Source organism: Aethalodelphis obliquidens, unplaced genomic scaffold (genome assembly GCF_003676395.1).
Source record: "Aethalodelphis obliquidens isolate GAN/ISIS:26980383/991018 unplaced genomic scaffold, ASM367639v1 scaffold12, whole genome shotgun sequence".
In the NCBI taxonomy this organism is placed as follows: Eukaryota; Metazoa; Chordata; class Mammalia; order Artiodactyla; family Delphinidae; genus Aethalodelphis; species Aethalodelphis obliquidens.
The window spans coordinates 32,424,491-32,449,639 of record NW_020837956.1 but is presented as its reverse complement, the minus strand read 5'-3'; the positions used below and the strand labels follow the sequence as shown (position 1 = coordinate 32,449,639).

Sequence of the window (25,149 nt, the reverse complement as noted above, 5' to 3'; positions counted from 1 at the left end):
ACCACATTCACAGAAAGATAGACAAGATGAAAAAGCAGAGGTCTATGTACCAGATGAAGGAACAAAATAAAATGCTAGAAAAACAACTAGATGAAGTGGAGATAGGCAACCTTCCAGAAAAAGAATTCAGAATAAGGATAGTGAAGATAATCTAGGACCTAGGAAAAAGAATGGAGGCAAAGATTGAGAAGATGAAAGAAATGTTTAACAAAGACCTAGAAGAATTAAAGAACAAACAAACAGAGATGAACAATACAATAACTGAAATGAAAACTACACTAGAAGGAATCAACAGCAGAATAACTGAGGCAGAAGAACGGATAAGTGAGCTGGAAGACAGAATGGTGGAATTCACTGCTGCGGAACAGAATAAAGAAAAAAGAATGAAAAGAAATGAAGACAGCCTAAGAGACCTCTGGGACAACATTAAACGCAACAACAATCATATTATAGGGGTCCCAGAAGGAGAAGAGAGAGAGAAAGGACACGAGAAAATATTTGAAGAGATTATAGTCGAAAACTTCCCTAACATGGGAAAGGAAACAGCCACCCAAGTCCAGGAAGGGCAGAGTCCCATACAGGATAAACCCAAGGAGAAACATGCCGAGACACATAGCAATCAAACTGGCAAAAAATTAAAGACAAAGAAAAATTATTGAAAGCAGCAAGGGAAAAACGACAAATAACATATGAAGGAACTCCAATAAGGTTAACAGCTGACTTCTCAGCAGAAACTCTACAAGCCAGAAGGGAGGGGCATGACATATTTAAATTGATGAAAGGGAAGAACCTACAACCAAGATTACTCTACCTGGCAAGGATCTCATTCAGGTTTGATGGAGAAATCAAAAGCTTTACAGACAAGCAAAAGATAACAGCACCAGCACCCCCAAATCAGCTCTACAACAAATGCTGAAGGAACTTCGCTAAGTGGGAAACACAAGAGAAGAAAAGGACCTACAAAAACAAACCCATAACAATTAAGAAAATGGTAATAGGAACATACTTATCGATAATTACCTTAAATGTGAATGGATGAAATGCTCCAACCAAAAGACACAGACTGGCTGAATGGATACAAAAACAAGACCCATATATATGCTGTCTACAAGAGACCCACTTCAGGCATAGGGACACATACAGACTGAAAGTGAAGGGATGGAAAAAGATATTCCATGCAAATGGAAATCAAAAGAAAGCTGGAGTAGCAATACTCATATCAGATAAAATAGACTTTAAAATAAAGACTATTACAAGAGACAAAGAAGGACACTACATAATGATCAAGGGATCAATCCAAGAAGAAGATATAAAAATTATAAATATATATGCACCCAACATCGGAGCACCTCAATACATAAGGTAACTGCTAACAGCTCTAAAAGAGGAAATCGACAGTAACACAATAATAGTGGGGGACTTTAACACCTCACTTACACCAATGGACAGATCTTCCAAACAGAAAATTAATAAGGAAACACAACCTTTAAATGACACAATAGACCAGATAGATTTAATTGATATTTATACAACATTCCATCCAAAAAGAGCAGATTACACTTTCTTCTCAAGTGCACACAGAACATTCTCCAGGACAGATCACCTCTTGGGTCACAGATCAAGCCTCAGTAAATTTAAGAAAACTGAAATCATATCAAGCATCCTTTCCTACCACAATGTTATGAGATTAGAAATCAATTACAGGGAAAAAAACGTAAACACAAACACATGGAGGCTAAACAATACGTTACTAAATAATCAAGAGATCATTGAAGAAATCAAGAGGAAATCCCAAAATACCTAGAGACAAATGACAATGAAAACACGACGATCCAAAACCTATGGGATGCAGCAAAAGCAGTTCTAACAGGGAAGTTTATAGAAATACAATCCTACCTCAAGAAACAACAAACATCTCAAATAAACAACCTAAACTTACACCTAAAGGAACTAGAGAAAGAAGAACAAACAAAACCCAAAGTTAGTAGAAGGAAAGAAATCATAAAGATCAGAGCAGAAATAAATGAAATAGAAACGAAGAAGACAATAGCAAAAATCAATAAAACTAAAAGCTGGTTCTTTGAGAAGGTAAACAAAATTGATAAACCTTTAGCCAGACTCATCAAGAAAAAAGAGGGAGAGGACTCAAATCCATAAAATTAGAAATGAAAAAGGAGAAGTTACAACAGACACCAGAGAAATACAAAGCATCCTAAGAGACTACTACTAGCAACTCTATGCCAATAAAATGAACAACCTGGAAGAAATGGAAAAATTGTTAGAAAGGTATAACCTTCCAAGACTGAACCAGGAAGAAGTAGAAAATATGAGCAGAACAATCACAAGCACAGAAATTGAGACTGTGATTAAAAATCTTCCAACTAACAAAAGCCCAGGACCAGATGGCTTCACAGGTGAATTCTATCAAACATTTAGAGAAGAACTAAACAGCTATCCTTCTCATACTCTTCCAAAATATAGCAGAGGGAGGAACACTCCCAAACTCATTCTAGGAGGCCACCATCACCCTGATACCAAAACCAGACAAAGATACTACAAAAAAAGAAAATTACAGACCAATATCACCGATGAATATAGATGCAAAAATCCTCAACAAAATACTAGCAAACAGAATCCAACAACACATTAAAAGGATCATATACCATGATCAAGTGGGATTTATCCCAGGGATGCAAGGATTCTTCAATATATGCAAATCAATCATTGTGATACACCATATTAACAAACTGAAGAATAAAAACCATATGATCATCTCAATAGATGCAGAAAAAGCTTTTGACAAAATTCAACACGAATTTATGACAAAAACCCTCCAGAAAGTGGGCATAGAGGGAACCTACCTCAACACAATAAAGGCCATATATGACAAACCCACAGCAAACATCATTCTCAGTAGTGAAAAACTGAAATCATTTCCTCTAAGATCAGGAAGAAGACAAGCATGTCCACTCTCACCACTATTATTCAACATAGTTTTGGAAGTCCTAGCCAAGGCAATCAGAGAAGAAAAAGAAATAAAAGGAATACATATTGGAAAAGAAGTAAAACTGTCACTGTTTGCACATGACATGATACTATACATAGAGAATCCTGAAGATGCCACCAGAAAACTACTAGAGCTAATCAATGAATCTGGTAAAGTTGCAGGATACAAAATTAATGCACAGAAATCTCTTGCATTCCTATACACTAATGATGAAAAATCTGAAAGAGAAATTAAGGCAACAGTCCCATTTACCACTGCAACAAAAAGAATACCTAGGAATAAACCTACCTAGAGAGACAAAAGACCTGTATGCAGAAAACTATAAGACACTGATGAAAGAAATTAGAGATGATACAAACAAATGGAGAGATATACCATGTTCTTGGATTGGAAGAATCAATATTGTGAAAATGACTCTACTACCCAAAGCAATCTACAGATTCAGTGCAATCCCTATCAAATTACCAATGGCATTTTTTTCAGAACTAGAACAAAAAATCTTAAAATTTGTATGGAGACACAAAAGACCCCAAATAGCCAAAGCGGTCTTGAGGGAAAGAAATGGAGCAGGAGGACTCAGACTCCCTGACTTCAGACTATACTACAAAGCTACAGTAATCAAGACAATATGGTACTGGCACAAAAACAGAAATACAGATCAATGGAACAGGATAGAAAGCCCAGAGATAAACCCACGCACCTATGCTCAACTAATCTATGACAAAGGAGGCAAAGATATACAATGGAGAAAAGACAATCTCTTCAATAAGTGGTACTGGGAAAACTGGACAGCTACATGAAAAAGAATGAAATTAGAACACTCCCTAACACCATACACAAAAATAAACTCAAAATGGATTAGAGACCTAAATGTAAGACCAGACACTATAAAACTCTTACAGGAAAACATAGGAAGAACACTCTTTAACATAAATCACAGAAAGATCTTTTTTGATCCACCTCCTAGAGCAATGGAAATAAAAACAAAAACAAACAAATGAGACCTAATGAAACTTAAAAGCTTTTGCAAAGCAAAGGAAACTAAAAACAAGACGAAAAGACAGCCCTCAGAATGGGAGAAAATATTTGCAAATGAAGCAACTTACAAAGGATTAATCTCCAAAATATATAAACAGCTCATGCAGCTCAATATTAAAAAAACAAACAACCCAATCCAAAAATGGGCAGAAGACCTAAATAGGCATTTCTCCAAAGAAGATATACAGATGGCCAAGAAGCACATGAAAAGCTGCTCAACATTACTAATTATTAGAGAAATGCAAATCAAAAGTACAATGAGGTATCACCTCACACCAGTTAGAATGGGCATCATCAGAAAATCTACAAACAACAAATGCTGGAGAGGGTGTGGAAAAAAGCGAACCCTCTTGCACTGTTGGTAGGAATGTAAATTGATACAGCCACTATGGAGGTTCCTTAAAAAACTAAAAATAGAACTACCATGTGACCCAGCAATCCCACTACTGGGCATATACCCAGAGAAAACCATAATTCAGAAGGACTCATGCACCCCAATGTTCACTGCAGCACTATTTACAATAGCCAGGACATGGAAGCAACCTAAATGCCCATCGACAGACGAATGGATAAAGAAGACGTCAGCCATAAAAAGGAACGAAGTTGGGTCATTTGTAGAGACGTGGATGGACCTAGAGACTGTCATACAGAGTGAAGAAAGTCAGAAAGAGAAAAACAAATATCGTATATTAACACATATATTTGGAACCTAGAAAAACGGTACAGATGAACCAGTTTGCAGGGCAGAAATTGAGACACAGATGTAGAGAACAAACGTATGGACACCAAGCAGGGAAGGTGGCGGGGGGTTGTGGTGGTGGTGGGATGAATTGGGAGATTGGGATTGATATGTAGACACTAATATGTATAAAATGGATAACTAATAAGAACCTGCTGTTTAAAAAAATAAATAAAATAAAATTCAAAAAAAAAGTTTATGAGATGCTTTCACAAGACGTATAACTTAATCAAGGTAATTCTCTGAAGAAGGACACAGTGCTACACATAAAGTAAGTGAATGAAGCTCAGACTTGCCTACGGTGGTTCAGTTCACCGGTCAGCGCACCTAGGCGCATGCCGCCTTAACCGCACAGCTTAGAAACGGCCAGCATTCAATAAATGTTTGTAGAATTTGCTCTTTCCTTAGCATCAAGCTATCATATGTAAACGTATTTAACTTAAAGGAAAGAAAACTGACCTCAGATAAAAAAGCATTAATCAAAGGCAACTGCTTCATTGCAGAATAACCTAAATAAAGAAAAGTTTACCCTTTCCAATGTCTCAGCTTAAAAGTTTTCATAAAGTCACCTTTACTTCTATCCACATCTTTCCAGAACCAACCTGCCATCATCTGCTCCTTTCCCTATGGCTAGAAGAGCCTCCAGGTCTGTGCCTTTTAATCCATATTGCAGCAGTTCTTTTGCAGCATCCACATTTTCAGGAACTCTTTCCAAGCACTCATGAAGAACCCAGGATCGTTTCTTTATTTTACTCTGGATATAGAGAAAATTTAAAAACAGAGGCATTAAAGAAACCATGATATCTGAGAGCACCTGAAAACTGCCTTCTAGAATTATAAAGCTATACGTAAGAGAGTAGAGCTACCTGAAACCTTGGCCACAAGCAGCTGCTAGAGCATCTCAACATTAAAGAGCTACTTTCCTAACAGTGCCTAGGACTGGGTAGAGGGTATGTGATTCCAACTGCTTTCTTTCTTCGTCTAATGAAACACACTGAAACACAAAGTTCAGTACTCTTTTTTGGAAACATAAAAAGCTCTTTCCAAACTTTTTAGTTGCTCTTCAGTTTGCGCTTGGGCTATATAGAATAGTAGAAAATAAAGAAGTAAGGCAAGATTTATCTTCTTGTAACAAACATGTTTAACTTTGAAACAAAACTAATGAGGTATACATAGTACATTAAGGTTTTGTATTTACTTGACCATGAGATGTACTCCAAAGCACAGATGATAATTTAATCATAAAAAGTCATGGTATGTTGTTCCTTGGAAAGACGAAGGGCCCATATGTACTTCCCTCCCAACAGCTTCCTCTGACTCCATTCAAAATTCCTGACTTGCCCTCTTCCTAGAAAGAGCCCTTGTGGATCCAAATTTAGGGTAAAATCTGATTCATACCCTACACATTCCTTCATATCAATTCTTTCCTGAAATGTCTCTGAACTCACATCCCCTTCTCCACATCTATGGCCTCTGTATCAGTCCATGTCATTGACACGTAACAACTGGGACAGTGCAGGAGTCTCTTGCCTTTGGCAAGGTTTCCCACCTGATCCCAAAGCAATGTATCTTTCTAATCAATATGCCCCAATGTTCACCATCATGGAATCTCAGATCCAACAGACTGGTTTCCTTACAGAGCCATTCACCCAGGAAATATTTACTGAGTACTTCTTGTGTGCCAAGAAAATAGAGCAATGAATAAGCCAGGTTTAGTCACTGGCCTCATGAGTCATGCTCATTTTCTTTTAATTTGCTCACACCACTTGTCCCATTAAGAATGCCTTCCTCTCTTCTAGCTCTACTCTGAATCCTTTCAAATCCCTGCCCAAAACATCTTCACTATATGAAGACTTCCATAACCAGAGTCTATAATGATTGCTACCTTCACTGGGTTCCCACAGCATTTGTCCGCAATCTTCTTGTATGGTCATTTCTATAATGAAGGCATAAAGCTTGTCTTCTCGGTAAGATTATAAGCTCCCTAAAAGCGAAGGCCATATTTATGCCACTCCTGTACCCCTTTCATTCCTGGCCTAGTGCTTTTACTCTTCACTGCCTATTTATTTTGCTGAATTAAGTATTTCCCCCAATAAAAAATGTACATAATTTGTCTCTCCTAACATTTGTCAGCTCCTTCGGAGACCAAATCTGCTTTCTACTGTGTTACAGAAAAGGCCGTTAAGTGGATATACATGAACTCATGAGCTCACTGTCCTGAGTCACAAAAGAAAGAACGATAATACAGGTTTGCTGTTCTGATATTCTAAAGAAAATACAAGCAACTTTGTCTTCTTCCTTTATTTCATGATCTTTCATGCTCTCTCAACTCTGATATCTTGCTTGTATTAACAGTTCATCTTCCCGTTGGGTTGAAGCATCAGCTTCTTACACACAACTTTTTCAGATTACGTTTTTATTTATTTTTAATTACTCATGTACATGAATTTTTAGGGAAAACAACTACCATGAAAATTTCCCAACACTTCTTAGAATATTCCTAAATGAAAAGGTATTTGCCTTCCTAAATGTCACATGAGAAGTCAGCACCTTCTAAAAATAGGTATGAGTCCAACTACTTCCTTACAAAGGTGCCAATGATTCAAATAAACAGCCAACGTAGTAACTCTAACTGTGGCAGCACATAGCAGGAAGGATTTAACTGTAGGATTTAAGCAAAAAGGGGGTATTTGGCAAGTTTGATATGACAGTTATCTATTTATTGCCTCTCAGCCTCAAAAGCACTCTTCAGAGCCAGCTATGGGATAAAGAGCCTTTCCCATTTGCGGCTGACACGATATTAAGCTTTGTCAACAGAGGGCGCTGCAGGCCACTGCAGAGGAAGAGGCTCTGGTCTCTAGTCCACGTGTGCGCTGGTTCTTGCTCCTGTCTTGGCAATGCCCACAGGCGACACCTCGTGGTGCTTACTTCCCCCCCCCCCTCCTTTGGAAGACAACTTCCCACTTAGTGTCAGCTGCACTCCCATGGACAGATTCCTCCCCAGCGAATCCTCCCAGACACCTGAAGGGGAAGCTCCCTAAACTAGGCTTGCCTACACTCCAGGGGGAATATTTTCTTTTCAGTCCTGGCCACGGTTCCTTATCTACCAGCCTTCATGCTGGTGGGGGGCTCCCTACTTACCAGCCCCTGGGGTTTTCCGACCCCCCAACCTCAGTTCACGGCCACCCTAGCCACAGGCATCCAGCTGGCCCATCCATCCCACCTTTCCCTGCCCGCCAGCCTTGGCTACTGTGGACCAGCCGTGGCCTCAGGCATTCCAGCGAACTGCTCGTCCGTCCAATGTGCTGCAACCACTCCTTGTCCCATGAAGCCTGAATCCCAGCCCAGGGGGAGCCCTCCCTTCCGAGTCTGTTCTCTCCTTGGGTACATGCCGTTCAGCCCCAGGGTATTCCTTAGAGTTCTCTTTGCCCTCATATAGTAAATCTCTTGTTGCTAGAAAATATTAATTCTCCATATTAAAACTGTTCCTGTTCAAATTACTGTGTGGTCCCTGGCTTCTGACAGGACCCTGACTGATGGAGGTGAACAGAGGTTAACTGAGGTAGACGAAGGGAAAGGATTAGGCCAAGACCAGGCAGTTGGCTGGTTTATCAGTGAATATTTGGTCACATGTCTTCTGCACCAACGTCTAGCTGCAGGGCCGACAGAACCTGATACGATAACTTTTCAAGGTAGAATAAAACACTTCATATAGAAAAGTCAGCAGTGAAAAGTACTCCAACATGAAGCCCTACAGCCAAAAGTTTTTCCATAAGTTTGAATTTTACTGCATGTTCCCCAAAATCTTAAACATACCAAGTAATTCTGAATTGAAGCAATGTTGACAGCTGACTTCCTCCACTGCCTCTGATACACCAGGTCAGTATCCAGGCCGTAGGTCTGAGCCAGAGACAAGGCTTCTTCATACTCTTCACTTTCGATCTTTGGACAAGGAAATGGAACACGAATGTGACATTACCGAGCAGTCTGCAGTGTCAAAATGATGACAGAATGAACGATGATAGCGTAGGTCACTCCTAACCACCTTCATGCGCACTGCGGCCCCAGAAGCTCACGAACATGACAAGGGGCGGAGAGATCAAGTATTTCTTTTAAGCGCTTTAACAGAAAGATGAGAAAAGGAGGTGAAATACCCATGGTTATAAAGTAAAATGGCAAAACCAGGACCAGCAGGGCGGCCCGACTCCTCCTCCAGGACTCCGCTTGTGACAGTGCAGCACAGACACGTGGAATACTCAGTGTTGATCAAATCTGCTTCCCAAGCAAACCCCAGACTAGAAAGCAAGTCTGCGCTTCTTCCCTCATCTGCTGCAGTCTGAGGAGACAGCTGTACTTCAACACAGAGGAAGTGAGAGCTGAAGGCCACACGAAGTGGCGCGAAAACCTGGGCGGAGCCAAGTGGACAATCGGTCCACACGAACTCACCTCCCACCCACTGCTCTGACTGTGACTGCGCAGGCGCAAAGACCAGCATTATTCTCAGCAGCTTTACCATACTGACACAGCTAAGACGTCAACGATAATAACAATCCCTCTTTAAATTTCTTCCTTTATTAAAAAAAAAGTTTTTTCTCAATAGAGGCAAATCACATCTGATGCTGTGACCGTGGATAGTAAGGGGACACCCTCACCTTCCTCTGGTAGAGCTCCTCTGGGGTCGTAGACCGCAGGCTCACCAGGCGGTAGTTCTTAGTAATGGTTCGCGGGCGTTTCCGGGCTGGTGCGAAGCGCTCCATCTCGGTCACTAAGTACAAGCCCTGTTTTATATAACCAAAGTAGCGAGCCTTGGCAGATGTCTCCTGATCGGAATCCGAATCCTCTTCTCCTTCACCTTCTTCTCCCGCCCTCGTCTCCAAACGAGATCGTTTGGGGGCAAGTTTAATCTCGCACTGGATTGAAAAAGGAAATGTTAAGTGAATAGTGAGGAACTAAAGATAAGTTTTTAGAGCTAATGAGAAAAATATTTTTAATTCTACTCTGGTTTGATTCATTACATCAGCCGTGGGATTAAAACTAAGAATGGAATTCAAAGAAACCCAACAACAAATGCTATATATTTACATCAACAGCTCCAGAAATAAGCACAGAAGTTATTGGCTCCAAATCTCTAAAACTAAAGCCTGTTTTAATAACAGGTCATTAATACGGTCTTGTAAAATATATACCTGGTAATTACTTTAGGGAAATAAAGGAGTTGAGAATGTTAATTTCTTTCTTTTTGATATTTTTGTACCTGCTGTGAAAAGACGATTTTTTCCATCTATTTAGCAACATGAACCTGAAGGTATTTATTTGCTTTATCAAGCATAGCTCCCCAGCTTTTAAACAATGTCTTCACAAAGTTCTGAGTCTGAAGGCTGCCTGTTAATGATAACTTTCATTCCAGACCTAACACAGTTGCCTTCGATTTTAAGCCCTGGTTCTCTTTAAAGCACATCTTTAGACTTGGTACCAAACTTAAGGGGAGAAGACATTTGTCAGTCTGCACTGCAGTGAAGGCTATTGAAGGCCATTACCTTGAAAGACTTAAAATAATTTTAAATGACCAAAACATAACTTTAAAATATTAGCCTCTTTTCAAAATTTTTGTCATGATAAACAAGTTTTTCTTAATAAAAGAACCAAAAGTTTTAAGCTGTCATATTTCATAGGAATAGGTTAAAGACTGCATTTCTTAGGTAGTGTTCTTAGGTAGTGCATTCTTAGGTAGTATTTATATTTTTAAGATAACTAATCGAGGAAAAAGAAAAAAGCTATCATGTCAATGAGGAAGAAAGGCTTTACAGAGAGCAAAATGACTCTAAATGTTCTTCATTCTTATACAATTCCCCTTTTCAATTGTCTAAACAATAGATCTTTTTTATACTGCACTCAAGTTCTGATTCCAATAACAAATTTTTCTTTTTAAAGACAAGATTAAATAATGGGATAACCAAAATTAAAATCAGATAGATTTTGGGGGTAATAAATGTTTACTCTCAAACACACTGATTGCTTTAAAAGGGAAAGCATTACCTCCAAAATCAAAAATCCCCCATCATGGGTAGCAGTGACTTGAGGGGATGGTTCAAACCATTCACAGGATTTTCCCAGTAAATTCTTCAAAGTTTTCACCGACGAAACAGTCAAAGCACCAGAGCAGCGAGCCAAAATCACTGCACTGTTCACCCACCAATTCACATCTATCAGTGGGTAAAAGGACTCTTTATCTAATGGGGGGAAAAGTAAATCAATACAAATCCATCCATCAATGTGGTTTAAATACAACACACTTAGTCCAATAATCAATTTTAAAACCATGTGAGTCCTAAAGGTACGACAAATAATAAGAAAAATTAAAATGTAAGTCACCACTCAGACTTTTACTCAAGTAGAAGATACAAAATGGTAATTTATTTAATGAACATCTGAATGCCAACAATTTGCCAAAGTCCAAAGTTCTAGGGATGCAGAGGTAAATATATTAAGGTCTTTCTGCTCAAAAAATGAAAAATATTCAGAGATATGTCACCATTTTCAACATATAAAAAAAAGGTAGGTGTGTACTGAGAAATGGCAGACTGAGGAAGAACTCTGACCTTCCTCTGGAGCAGGTCCTAAGATCCTCATGCGAGAGGTACCTTTTTCATATCTGGAGGAAAGGAGCATCCTTATCTCCAAAGACGGAGAGAAGCCAAGAAAAATGGAAACAAACAGGCCTTGCTAAGTTCCTCCCAGTTTACTACCCTTAGCTCAGACCCTTTTGTCTCTCATGTCTTTCTACAACTTTCCACTCTTCACCCAACCTAGTATAAAACTGATCAGGTGTAACTGTTCCTCAGGTCTTCATTTCCTTATGAAGGCTCCTGTGTCCCTAAAACATATTAAGTAAATGTGTATGCTTTTTTCTTTTTGTTAGTCCAATTTACTGGGTCTCAGCTGGAGAATTTAGTAGGGTAGTAGGAAAAAGAACTTTTTCCTCCTCTATACTTGCAACTAATCAGAAAGAAGAAAACATATTCAAGACCAGTAAGGAATTGCAGGGGTTGGGGGAGGGTGGATAGAACTGAACTGTGGTTCACCAAATTGAGGCATTCAAAAGGAAATGGCATGATATTTACTATAATTTTATTGCCCTTTTATACCACTTGTTCCACTAAGGATCTGACGAGGTTTAAAGGTAATACATACAAAGTACACCATAAATTTTAAAATATATGTAAACATTTGACTAAGGAGATAGAGATTTTAAAATAGGAGGTCAATGGAATTCCCTGGCAGTCCAGCAGTTAGGACTGGGCACTTTCACTGCCGTGGGCACGAGTTCGATCCCTGGTTGAGGAACGAAGATCCCAGAAGCCGCGCAGCACGGCCAAATTAAAAATAAAATAAAATAGGAGGTTAACCCCATGAGAATAACTCATTATTTTAATTAAAAAACAAAAACCATGAAAACTCAACATTTTCTTCCGATTTAAGCCTAAAGCAATCTATATAAATAAGGAATTCCAAGAAAACATGAAAAGCAGTGTTCCTAGGCTTACAGCTTAATGTAATGCGGGATGGAAAGGAGCAAATCATTTAAATATGCAGTCAACCTTCTAATTTGACAAATTATATTTTTTCTCAGAAATGTTTTTCTGAATATTTCGGATGACTATTTAACAAAAGCGAATACGTGAACATGACACGTGATATTAACAAATCAATACTTTCAGGGTCTTTAAATGTGAATTAGAAGCATAATTTAATAAAGATCTTGAACCTTGTAACTATCACTAATTTCATAGGAGACACTTAAAAATTCAGCAGTGTTTAACTTGGGGAGTTTCACCTGAAGAAAAAGGAACCAATTACTCAAAGTAACTCTTAACATTTTAATTTTTGTTTTTAATTTTAATCTACCAATTAAATAATCACTATTGCTTTTAATTAAATGTAAATACTGGGTTTCTTTTCTATTTATAAAAGTAATACATGCTAACTGCTAAAAAAAAAAAAATGCTTACATATGGAGATAATGAAAAGAAAGAGAAGGTCCCTCCAACCTCTCATTACCTACCATCTACCACACCGGCACCCCAGCCCCAAAGATAACTACTCAGAGTCTACCCTTTGAGGAATCCCTTTCTGCTATCCCCTCCATGCTCATTGACAAAGGAGCACACTTACGAGCTTTGAACTCAGTGTGCCAACTCCACGCTGGCCTGTGGAGGGAGAGCCATGCTGCATGCCACAGGCTCTGCCTCAGCCTTGGGAAAACTCAAAATATTAACACCTGACGGTCAGAAAGCTGGATCTGTTGCCTTGTCCCCGTCCTATGAAATCTTGGTGTTCCTTCCAAAGTGAAGCAGAAGTATCTAGAGACTTTTTTATATGTAGGGTAGCCAAATATGCCACCCCAAAATGTGCCACTGTGGCATAATGATTATTTTGGGCTAGAGGTCACTGAGAAGAAGCAGACACAAGAAAAGCTCCCTGCCCTCTACCTATTTGCGTAAAAGTAGGACATAAATTTACAAAGTTGTTCCCCTCTCTGCTCTCTACCACGAAGGACAAGAGTTCTTCACTGGAGACAAATTTAGACCCTTATAAGCCCAGAGATAGCACCGAAGGAATCTACATAACTAACTACTGCTTGTCTTCCATTACTTTCCCCACATACTTGCCTTCCCACAATTTGCCACTCCTAGAAACTCCAACTGCTTTTCCTTTGTCTTGTCACTTCCCTAAAAATTGACTGTTTCTTTGTTTAGATGCTGTATAAGCACAATTTCCAACCATCCCTCGGAGTTACTCATCCCTGGGTACCCCCGTGTATAAACTCAGTGTACATGCTAATAAACTTCTGCTTGCTTTTCTCTTATTAATCTGTCTTTTGTCAATCTAATTTTACAGATCCCCAGCCAGAGAACCTAGGATAGCAGAAAGAAAAGGAGTTTTCCCTCCCCTATATATATCATACCATCTAAAAAGCACCTTTATTAAACAACACGAGTCTCTTAAGGTTTTAATCATCATACATCATGAAACTCACCTTTGATTTTTTTTCTCTTCTCAGTAGAGAGTCTCCAATCAGGATTAAGGTCATCATAGCCTGGCTGAATTTGAAAAACAGGACATAAATTCTTGGATCAACAAGGTAAGAAAATTATGAGAACATCACCAAGAACTTTGGATTTTTTTTTAACAAAATACAGAAATGTTGCTTTCCTTTCATCTCTTAGTTACACCTAGTTGAAATCTATTCCTCTCCAAGATCTTGAAAAGCAATTGTTCTTATACCTAAGATGTGCACATGCAAGTACTGTGACTCAATTTAATGAAGAAAGTAGCGTGAATAAGAACCGTGATGGCAAGCATACGATTCATACAAATGAAAGCAGGATACGCTAACAATTCTGCACGCACACACACACACACACACACACACACACACACGCACACACGCACAACTGCACACTGGGAGAACAGCCATGCTGTTGTGAATGAAACACCAGCTTGGATGTAAGAGCTACCCTGCCGCTCGTAAGGCAAGCAACCCTCCAGGTCTCAGTTCCCACAGCTCTGAGGTTGGACTCCACAACTTCCGTGTCATGCCCAGTTCTAACTTTCTATGACTGAAAACCTATTGTACTAAGTCAAAAAATATAACCATGCAATCCTCAAATTCAATACGTTCACAGTCTAATCTCACGGCAACACAATGCCCTGCCCACCTTTGTGAACGTCAGGACACACCACGATCTCTCAAGCAACACAAAACAACAGAGATTAAGCCACTGCCAGACATTTCCCAGGCCCACGTTAACTCCATAACCTCCAGAATCACAATAGTATGGGGGGAAAAAACAACAAAATATCAGTTGGGGGTTATCTGAAATCTTAAGCCTAAAAAAAGTGATGCTGTACTTATGTCAAAATGTGCTTTTTCATCTTATGCAACAGAATATGCATATATGTTTTATTAACAAGTTATCAGTGGCTTATACATTACGGTATTAAAACTGATATTTCCTTCCATACCCTGAGAGAACTTTCTGCTCTCCACTACTATAAGTCGCCCAGAGCAGACCCTGAGAACAGAAGATATAATTCGTTAACTCTGTCAGAAAAAAGTTGCCATAAAAGGCTATTTATATACTAGGCGAAGAAATGGATTGTCCTTAAGTATAAAAAAAAAAATTAAGTTTCAAAAAATTAGAATAAGGTACGTATTACTGAAAATAATCAACTAAATTAAAATCTTATTTGACCATTACAAGGCACCTTAGAAGTTTCAGTAGCTCCGAACCACCAGCTGCACCTCCACCAACAGCACCAGAGGAGTGCCAGCATTTGTTTACGTGATGCCATGTGTGCCCCCCGACGTACACTCTGGAGTACACAAGGAAAGTACGGGATAACACTTTAAAACTTTAAGCCCCACAAACAACAACAATTATGATTCAGCCTTGGGTAAATTTAAGGACGTCTAGATTACAAAGAAATTTAACAAGAACTCTTGAGAAAAAATGTAAAAAGAAGTCCTCTCATTGGCATAAGCATTTTGAGAATTCAAAGTGTGCTTGTCTTCAACCAAGTCAACGATGAGCAAGAGGACCATGAACAAGCGGTACTAGTCTAATAGAGCCAATCTCCACACTCTGGGACTAGACTGTTCCATGTAGATTGCTTAAATAATGGGTATCTCTTGTGAAACCAATTTTAAACCCAAGGTGAAGATTTGTTCCTCTGTATTCAGGACTGTTAGTCATCCTTGTACTCCCACGTCTATCAGTGCCCACCCCTGTCACAGTAGTAAAATGCTGAATGAGGGCATGAACTAATTAATCCTTTGAATCACTGAGCTCTAAGTAGAATGTCTAAGCTATAGAAAAATTAGTTGACATAGTACAAATATTCCTACACCTTCTCAAAAGTGTGGTTTCTCCTGCTATTTGGTCAATGAATACTGTGCACTTACACTATGAAAGAAAAAAGAAAAAAAAATCAGACATTATATACCCTATACTCAAGCACACAGATGGCTGAGAAATGGGTACAACTAACTATAACCAAAGGTCAAATTTGATAACTGCCCAAAAAAGAGGTATAGATAAAAGTGCTAAGGGTCTTCAAAGGACCAAGAGATCATTTTGGACATGGGCTTGAGAAAGATGAAGGGAGATCAAGAGGATCACAGAAAGCCTGATGGTGTTATATATGTTTATGGCTGGATAAGACCTGGATGTGGAAAATGGGTGGAGGACAACGTTCCAGTGGGAGACCACAGTGTGCACAGAAGGACACAGGTAGGGAAAGACTAAGCTTATTCAGGAAAAAAAAGTAGGCCAGGGGCTTCCCTGATGGCACAGTGGTTGAAAGTCTGCCTGCCGATGCAGGGGACGCAGGTTCGTGCCCCGGTCTGGGAAGATCCCACATGACGCGGAGCGGCTGGGCCCGTGAGCCATGGCCGCTGAGCCTGTGCGTCTGGAGCCTGTGCTCCGCAACGGGAGAGGCCACAACAGTGAGAGGCCCGTGGACCGGGGGGAAAAAAAAAAAAAAGTAGGCCAAAGTACGGGACTACAACGCATCATATTCTAATTATATGCATTTTTGTTTGTTTTAGGGTTTGGGGGGGAGGAGAGGATTAATGAAATCTTTTTTTTTCATTGTGGTGAAATTAACATAAAATTAACCATTTTTAAATGAATAATTCAGTGGTATTGAGTATGTTCACAATGTCTGCCACCTCCATCTAGTTCCGAAACATTTTTATCCCTTCAAAATAAAGCTTAGGCATTAAGCAGTTACCCCCTTCCCCCTTTCCCCAGCCACAGCCACCACCAACGTGCCCTCGATCTCTGTGGATTTACCTATTCTGGGTGTTTTGTACAAATGAATTCAAACAACCTTTTGTGTCTGGCTTCTTTCACTTATCACAATGTTCTCAAGGGCCATCCAAGTTGTGGCATGGATTGGTAGTTCATTCCTTTTTTATGGCTGCATAATATTCTATCGCAAGTATATACCACAATTTGTCCATCCTTCTGTTAGCAGACATTTGGGTTGTTTCCAGCTTGCGGCTGCTGTGAACATGTATGTGAATGTACTTGTTTGACTACCTGTTTTAAATTCTTTGGGGTATATACCTGTCTGTACTTTTATCTTAGAAGTACACAGCAATTCAGTCTATATATCTGAACTAAGTGTTCAACTTCACAATATGTGGGAGTTTGATGAAATTATCTGTACAGTATATTTAAGGAAGAAGCCCAAACAAAATCCCAAACTTACCTCTGCCTCAGGCAGAGGAGGCCTGCCAGACCAGCAACCTGACAGCTTGTCCCTTGCTGCTTTCTATACTGACATTCCCACTGCTCCCCTTATACTATTCAAACTGGCCCCAACTTACCACCCTTCAGAGCCAAAGACTCTGTGAGGAGAACCATGATCTGGCTGTGCTTTATGGCATCTGATTCAAACGCTGCAGGCTGCTACTTTGAAGACAGGATCACCAAGCTCCCAAGACCCCCACGAAAGCGGGGTGTGGGGGGTACTCAGTCCCAGTACTATGTTGATATATCCTGAGCAGCAGCCTCCATGCCACTCCTCTCTGCATGACGTGCTACCGTATGTCTGAAAACAGCCTCAGGTGCCCTCACTTTACAGGGCAGCAGTAGCCTAGAGGAGGATGTCCTAAGGATACAGTTATAGATTTTGTTCAGAGAGGCTGTTATGGCTAAAGCACACAGCTTACATCTGTTTTCTTCAGATTTAAGGATTTATTTGCTGACTGTTCTTTTTCTTTTTTTACAGCTGGAAGCTAAATAACACAAAGACCTTGTTGCCAACAGCATAAAAGAAGCCTTTAAATGTTTACTCATTCCACAAACACTTACTATTAGTATTGAATACACCAAGTCCTTTGTTAGCGCTCAGGGAAGAAATGTATACTCAATTCAGTGCCTCCTCTCAAAGAGCTGACAGTCTAGTGAAGTTGTGAAAACACCTGTGGTTCAGATCACTATTAATGACATGAACTGTTATCTTCCCATTTATCCTTCACTGATTCATCCACTTAACAAAATTACGCCAGTACCTACTATGTGTCAAAGAGAAAATACAATCAAATGGAAAAGGTTAGTTTTGTGTCTACTACATCCAAGTAAGTACAGATAAGCAATAAAGCTTCTTCAGAGAACAATTAAGGCCAAAAATGAGATGTAAATATATAAGCATAACATACGGGAAATGTTTGAAATGAAAATCAGTTTGGCAATTTTACTATATATTCCAAACATGAACAAAACTTAATACAGATTTCTAGCCAGATGGATTTTCATATTGATAATGAAAGCCAAAGTATCTAATCAACTAAAAACTGGATAGAAGTAAATCAGAATGGGCACTTGCAAACTATCTTTAATCATTAGATTTTACAGAGAAAATACTCACTCAAACAAAGCATATTATGAAAACTAATAAAGTAGCGTATTGCTTGAAGAAAGGCCCAGATGAGCTGAATTCACAATTTGGTAAAAGACTCTAAGTCTGTATAGTGCAACAGAAACATTAGCTTTTTTCTCAGGCAATGTTTAAGGTAAAGTTATAAGCTAACTATACACTATATATTATATACCCTATTTTAAACTAATTGGCTTTCCGTTCATTCCCCAGAGTGGCCACAAAGAAATCCAAAGCCTGTCCTACCTGGCTGACCCAAGGTCACTTGATTAAACTGGACAAATGAGAAAAGAGCAGCTGTTTTAAGTGTTTTTCAGCTGTTTAAGAGTTCTTCAGTGATTTTCAGCCAGTGACGAATACGCAAAGTGACACCATACATTTGGTAAGTGACAATATTATACCTCTCGCTTATTAATATTTTCACATTCCCAGTGTCTCTACATAATGAACTGCACAACTCCAGGTGTCATTCGTATAAACCACACGGGCGATCTCTCCCTGTTTTCCATTAACATCTTAACTAGTACCCAATCTGCCCACTTGAAGTCAGTATTTCTAAATATAAGCACTGTAAGAAGATTCTCTGGAAAAAAGTCTTGACCTACGAAGTCAGAGGACCTGAGTCAAAATGGAACATTGATTCTAACATTTAGTGATCTAAGTTAATTTCTTTTAGCACTACTCCCATCTCTTAAAACGAGTATAAAAACATTTTTTACTTAACAGGGTTTTTTGTGAAGTAAATGAGAGAGATGAAAATTGCTGTTGATAGCCAAGCCTTACTATACAAACACTACTTATTCCCAACAATCCCCCTCCCCAAAACCACCAACTGAAGTAGGCACCATTCCTCTGAGCTTATCTTCTCATAATATTAACATGTTATTTTATTAATGTGTTTATAATTTCCCTTGCAAGACTATGAATGTCCTAAGGGCAAGGATTGTGACTTATTGCATTTTCTACTGTAGTACTTGGTAGAGATTCAAATACTTGAACTTTATTATTTTACGATAATTATTCTGAATAAAGTAACAACCTACCCTTGATAGCACTGTTACATGCAAGCTTTATAACATTTACTCTAATGCACTATTACTTTTATTTAAGTATAGTTTATGTACAATATTATATGTTACGGGTGTACAACATAGTGGTTCACAATTTTTAAAGGTTATACTCCACTTACAGTTATTATAAAATACTGGCTATATTCCCTGCATTGTACAATATATCCTTGTAGCTTATTTCATACATAATAGCTTGTACCTCTTAATCCCCTACACATATCTTGCCCCTCCCCTCTTCCTTCTCACTACTAGTTTGTTCTCTACAGCTGACTAGTACACTAGATTTTAATTACTCTCTTCATACATTAAAGTCAAATCTAAAATGTCCAAATATCCAATGTGATTCATCCCCGGAATATAGGTGAAAGGCTCAAACAAAGTATGGTTGTTCAAACTTCTTTTGCTGGACAAGCAGTTACCACCCTCACCTCATGTCACCACATCATAAGTACTGTGATATGATATCTATCATAAAGTTAAGGGTTCACCAATGACAGACTTTCTCAATTACTTATTCTAGTATCTGGTACACACTAATTAGCTCAAGAGTTCAACACATCTGAGAGGGCGGAAGAAATCCGTGTTACATTCGCAGAGAAAAAGAATTTGTCTCCGTTCTTTTGAAGGTCACATCAAATAAAGCCTAATAAAAAACCTAACAAACAGGGTTTTTCCCACCTTTTTTAAAGTGTATTTATTTTCTTACATGGTCATGGAAAGAGCGTGGACATCAGAGCCAGAGAGCTATGAAATCAAATCTCAGTTCTCCTACTGACTTGCTGAAAAACCCTAAGACAAAATTAGTGCTCAGTAAATAATAATAGAGGTTATTATTAGAGTAAATTTTATAAAAGCTGCAAGACTATGTGTACATGTACCTCAACCCTACTGAGCTTTATACGCCTAGATTAAGTGTATCAAAAGAAAGCAGAGCATTCTGTGAAAACGATGAAGGCTCACAGGAGTTTGTTTATGATGCAATGAAGTTCACAAAGTAAAACAGAAAGGGTTGGACCAAAGTAGCGAGCAGGAGAGGAGGGCTCAGGGCGCAGGTACAAAGCAGCGGAACGACCAGACTAGAAAAGATGGCAGGTTAAGTGAAGGAGCTTTTGCATTGTGATCACAACCTTTGAACAGATAAAATTAAATGCCCTCCCTGTTCTCAACTTTGGACAAAAATTTATTTTGAGGCTAGCACTGGCAGGGGTCTCAGAGGGCCAAGTCTGTCCTATCCAGCTAGTTTTTCCAGGTGCTGAGCAGCAGCAGGAAAGGGAGGGGTTGGCAGCCACCGGCCTGTGATGGGATGTGCTCTGGAATGAGGATGTGCCGAGCAGCCTTGGTGATGGCAACCAGGTCCGTGGTTTTCAGCTCTGTGAGCCCCAAATCCCATTTTTTTCCAGTTTACTCAAGCATTCAAGGGAGATAATTTATACCAACCAAATCAGAAGAAACTGATAGGTAAGCCCAAAAAGGTGTAAATTATAATAAAAGATACAACTAGCTTGAGGAGTTGTATCATCATACGGTCTGTCTGCAGACTGTAGGGTGGGGGGGAGCGCTGAATCAGAGCCACAGACGTAAGGTGGAAACTCTTTGAGGTACAACCGAAAAATCAGGCTTCAGCAATTCCTAAGGAACTGCCTTCTAAACTCGCAGCATATTTCTGTTCAAAAGACTCTCCCTAAGACAACACTAGAGACAAATTTCTGGCCTGAACTCATGTCCTCCCACCGTGCATCTCTGTTGCCATTTCCAAATTCCCTTCCTTTCTTGTCACATTACCTTTCTCATGGCCTATTCCAAACGACTGAGATATTTACATTTACTCATTCCTGAGTTTCAAGATTTTTTAACAATTTTTGTGTTTTTAATAGAATCATTATAAAAACCCAATGAATAACATTCATGGGCTAAAGAGTAATGAATTATAATGAAACTGATTGGCAACTAACGATAAAAATGTCTAACCAGTTAAAAATTCAAGTATATGCCAATAAGGACTACAAGAGATGCAGGTTATCTTTGCATGTAAAAAAAAAAAAAAAAGGTACCCATAATTTCAGAAAACGAAAGAGCATACTAATGAATTTTTTTTAATAGTTCTTGTGCTATATGTACGACATTCTAGGACACTCACAAGATGAAATATTAAGTGTGCTTCAGAACTTGATCAATATTTCTATTCCAAATGACTAATATTCAAAGTGTTCACCTTTTAAGAAAAAACTTGCTCAAATGTAAAATTTCCCATATATAATAGAACATCAGGGTCTTCCCAAATAACAAAAGCTAAGTATCTTAACACTACACATTGATAACCATGAAAAATGCACGGTACCTTCTGGATCAATGATCTGATGACCCTAGCTGAATACATTAAAAAGCGGTTTTGAGAGCTGGTCCACTCCACTTCTAGAGTGAAGATATAAGTCAACTTAGCTCTCATTTCAGAGGAGACAGAAAGAATGTCCCTCTACTTGGCTACTGAGGTTAATAACTGAGGAGGATCTCTTTCTTCTATTTAGAACAAATCTAGATCCAGTAAGTAAGACAGAGTAGCAGAGATGTGGAGACCAAATTAAATTCAACACGGTGAGGAACTGGGCGGGGGGAAGGCGGGGGGAGGGAATCTTCCTACAATTGTGTCTAAGAGAAAAAATTGAAGAACAGCAAAAACAAATAAATTTAAGTCTGTGAAAAGAGTACGAAAATGTAGAGCCCCTTTCTCTTTTCCTCTATTCTGAGAAATAAAATACTGTTTGCTTATTAAGAATTCTTTTATAGTGCAGTTTGATGAAATGAAATTCAAAACAATGTTAATAAAGAGACCCTGATCCAGTCAGACCTTGCAGGGAATATGCTCCTTTCTTAGAATCACAGAAGTACCCACCAGAGCTGGTGACAGGATACTCTACAGGGAAGGGGAACGGGGATGTGAGGGAAGAAGAACTAACACTCAAAGTGCTGGCAGGCAAAATCATCTTCAGAGCAGTGAAAGATTTATAACATAAGCTGTATCTAACTGAGAAGATTTTTCTTAAATCTTCACTCTATCACAACGTGTGGCATTAAACGAGCATTATACCTTACCTGCCCATCCTGATTTTAGATTACAATAGACATTGATACTATCCGTCACTAAACAACTCAATTGTTTAATTCTCAAACGCTGTTATTTCCAGACACTAAAAAAATGAACAGTTCTATCTTTCTCTGTATCTTCTCTGTCTACCTTTTGAGTAAAGAGACGATAACTCCCTTCAACCTTACGGAAGCCCAGGATTACTAGCACTGCAAGATTTGGAAAGAAGTCTAATCTTTTTACGACACTGACCCTTCAAATCTTTGATATTAGTCAACTTTTGCTGAAAACTTAACATCTCCATTCTGTATTTTTGCAATGAGAAAGGGGGAAATGCAGAGATCAAAGGACAGAGGACACTCAGGATACAGAGTGTCCTGCTCTACAAATTAGTATCAGCACAGAGTGCTACTCTGTTCTTCACTTGTCCTACTACACTGATAATAGTATAATTTAAGTAAAGAATAGGACAGCTTTGGAATGATGAGAATAAGTAATAGCTGTGAGCTACATTTTAAAACATAAAATATCATCAAAATGAAATTAGTATTGTCAGTACTCACCCTTAAACGAAAATCACTCTAGGAATAATCATAATCAAGAGACACACCTGCTCATTTTGATTCCACTCCCCTTGCTGCTTCAGAGATGGAATGGCCCAGATGCTTAGTTTTCCTGAGAAGTGAACGGCTGCAAGGAGGGTCCCGTCTGGAGAAAGTCTCATCTTAAAGATCCCATCCTAGACAATAATTATATTACATTAATGTCAGAGCAAGAGACTTGTAGCCAAATAGAAATAATTTTCAGAATTAACGCTCTTTAGGGGTGCCGTATCGTAAATGATCTCTCATAACTAAGGATTCTGACAGCTTCGTAACACTATAAATGTGCTCTGGAATATAAAAAACAGGACTCTTGCCCTTAAGGAGTTTTTTAAAATCTACTTTATAGTGTCATGATTTACATATAACCCAAAACCCAAATATGTGAGCATTATAAAAATATTCCTTTATATCACACATAGTTTACCATGAGTTCTCAATATCTTTCATGAGTGGATGTTGACAAAATTATGAATTTCTTGAATTTTGGGTACACCCCTTTACAAGAACCTTTAAAAGATTCTCTGCGAACACAATGCCTGGAATATTCTATACCATGGACAGGCCACAAATTCATGCTATGAAAAAGAAGGAAACGGAGAGGGAGAAAGAGAGATGAAGGAAAAGAGGGTCCAAATGGTGATGGGAATAAAAGACCGACTAGAGGACAATGCATTCCTTAATTTAAGAAATCCATTAAATGTGTAAGGTATTCCAGACCTGCTGGCAAATTATTCAATTTAAGGATTCTAAGTGTTGCCACAGAACAGAGACATTTTGTACCACACTGATTTTACGTGGCCAACGCCGGGCACACAGAGAAAGACTTGCCTGCCCAGTTTTACTTGTCCAGATAATCTCTCAGTCCTTTCCCATGAGGGTACCAGGTTTGCTCAGTTACCACAAGAGAAACCATCCGAGCAGAGATGTTACCTGCCTACCAACTACAACAGAACCAGGAGAACTGAAAAAACACTAACTAAAGACCTATTTCCCATTCAAGCATTTATTAAGAACAGGGTCTAAGGTAGTTTCCCCACAAAAAACAAAAGAGACCAGAAAATGGCAGTCCACAACCGTATTTCTCCAGAATATTTAGAAAATCGGGCAACATGGGGCCCAAATGGCAATAATCAGACGGGACTAGGTAGTATATGCCCTCTTGAAAGGGTCATAAGCTTTCCAGTTAGGCAAAACCCCCATCATTCTCTATTATGGCCCCCAAGATTAAGGCCAAAAGCTGCAGAACTGAAAACTAAGGATGACTGTACTGAAAAACCATAGATTACAACAGGTTCGATTCACTATATTATCTACCTGGCCCCTGGTAGACAGAGTCTAAGTCCTCAGGTCTGAAACGACTAAGGCACATTAGCCATCAAAAACAAAGAGAACAACTTCAGGAAGTGAGGAACACTGCTGCGGGAGTGGATAGACAAGAAGATCAGCATCTGCTAATCTCCTCGCTGAGGACTAAAATCACTTTAACGAGATGTAACAGGTCTATCCCACAGTGTCATAATTTAATGTAAGAAAGACTAAAATACAAGTGCCTGGGAAGGAGAAGCAATAAAAGCAAAAGGACTTTAAGCAAAATTTTAAATACATCAGCTCTTTTCCTCTGTGATGGAGACGGGGGAATAAGTAGAAGATGAAGGACCTGGCATCTTCCTTTCACAACTCTAAAGTCAATTAGCTCTATGGTTTTGCACAAGGTGGGCCTCCGAAGCATAGATTTGCATTAATTAAACAAACTCTCAGGGCTTCCCTGGTGGCACAGTGGTTAAGAATCTACCTGCCAAGGCAGGGGACACGGGTTTTTGCCCTGGTCCAGGAAGATCCCACATGCTGCGGAGCAACTAAGCCCGTGCACCACAACTACTGAGCCTGCGCTCTAGAGCCCGCGAGCCACAACTACTGAAGCCCGCGTGCCACAACTACTGAAGCCCGTGCGCCTAGAGACCGTGCTCCGCAACGAAAGAAGCCACCGCACTGAGAAGCCTGCACACCGCAACGAAGACTAGCCCCAGCTCGCGGCAACTAGAGAAAGCCCACGCACAGTAATGAAGACCCAACACAGCCAAAAATAAAAATAAATTAAGAAAAAAACCTCTCCACCCATCCTTTAGAGTTTCAGATGACGAAACTGAAGACCTGAAGGG

The 25,149-nt window shown here is 39.3% G+C and overlaps 1 protein-coding gene across 1 annotated transcript in view; it reads right to left on the bottom strand.

Moving 5' to 3' along the window:
* Positions 1 to 25,149, bottom strand: part of NBAS (NBAS subunit of NRZ tethering complex) — a 287,599-nt gene that overhangs the window by 198,895 nt on the left and 63,555 nt on the right. The window contains exons 12-17 of the mRNA XM_027113927.1: positions 22,996 to 23,124; positions 13,822 to 13,885; positions 10,821 to 11,014; positions 9,437 to 9,694; positions 8,601 to 8,726; positions 5,387 to 5,538 (exon numbers count right to left, since the gene is read on the bottom strand). Coding sequence (XP_026969728.1) covers positions 5,387 to 5,538; positions 8,601 to 8,726; positions 9,437 to 9,694; positions 10,821 to 11,014; positions 13,822 to 13,885; positions 22,996 to 23,124 — 923 coding nt within the window. The remainder of the gene's footprint in view (positions 1 to 5,386; positions 5,539 to 8,600; positions 8,727 to 9,436; positions 9,695 to 10,820; positions 11,015 to 13,821; positions 13,886 to 22,995; positions 23,125 to 25,149) is intronic.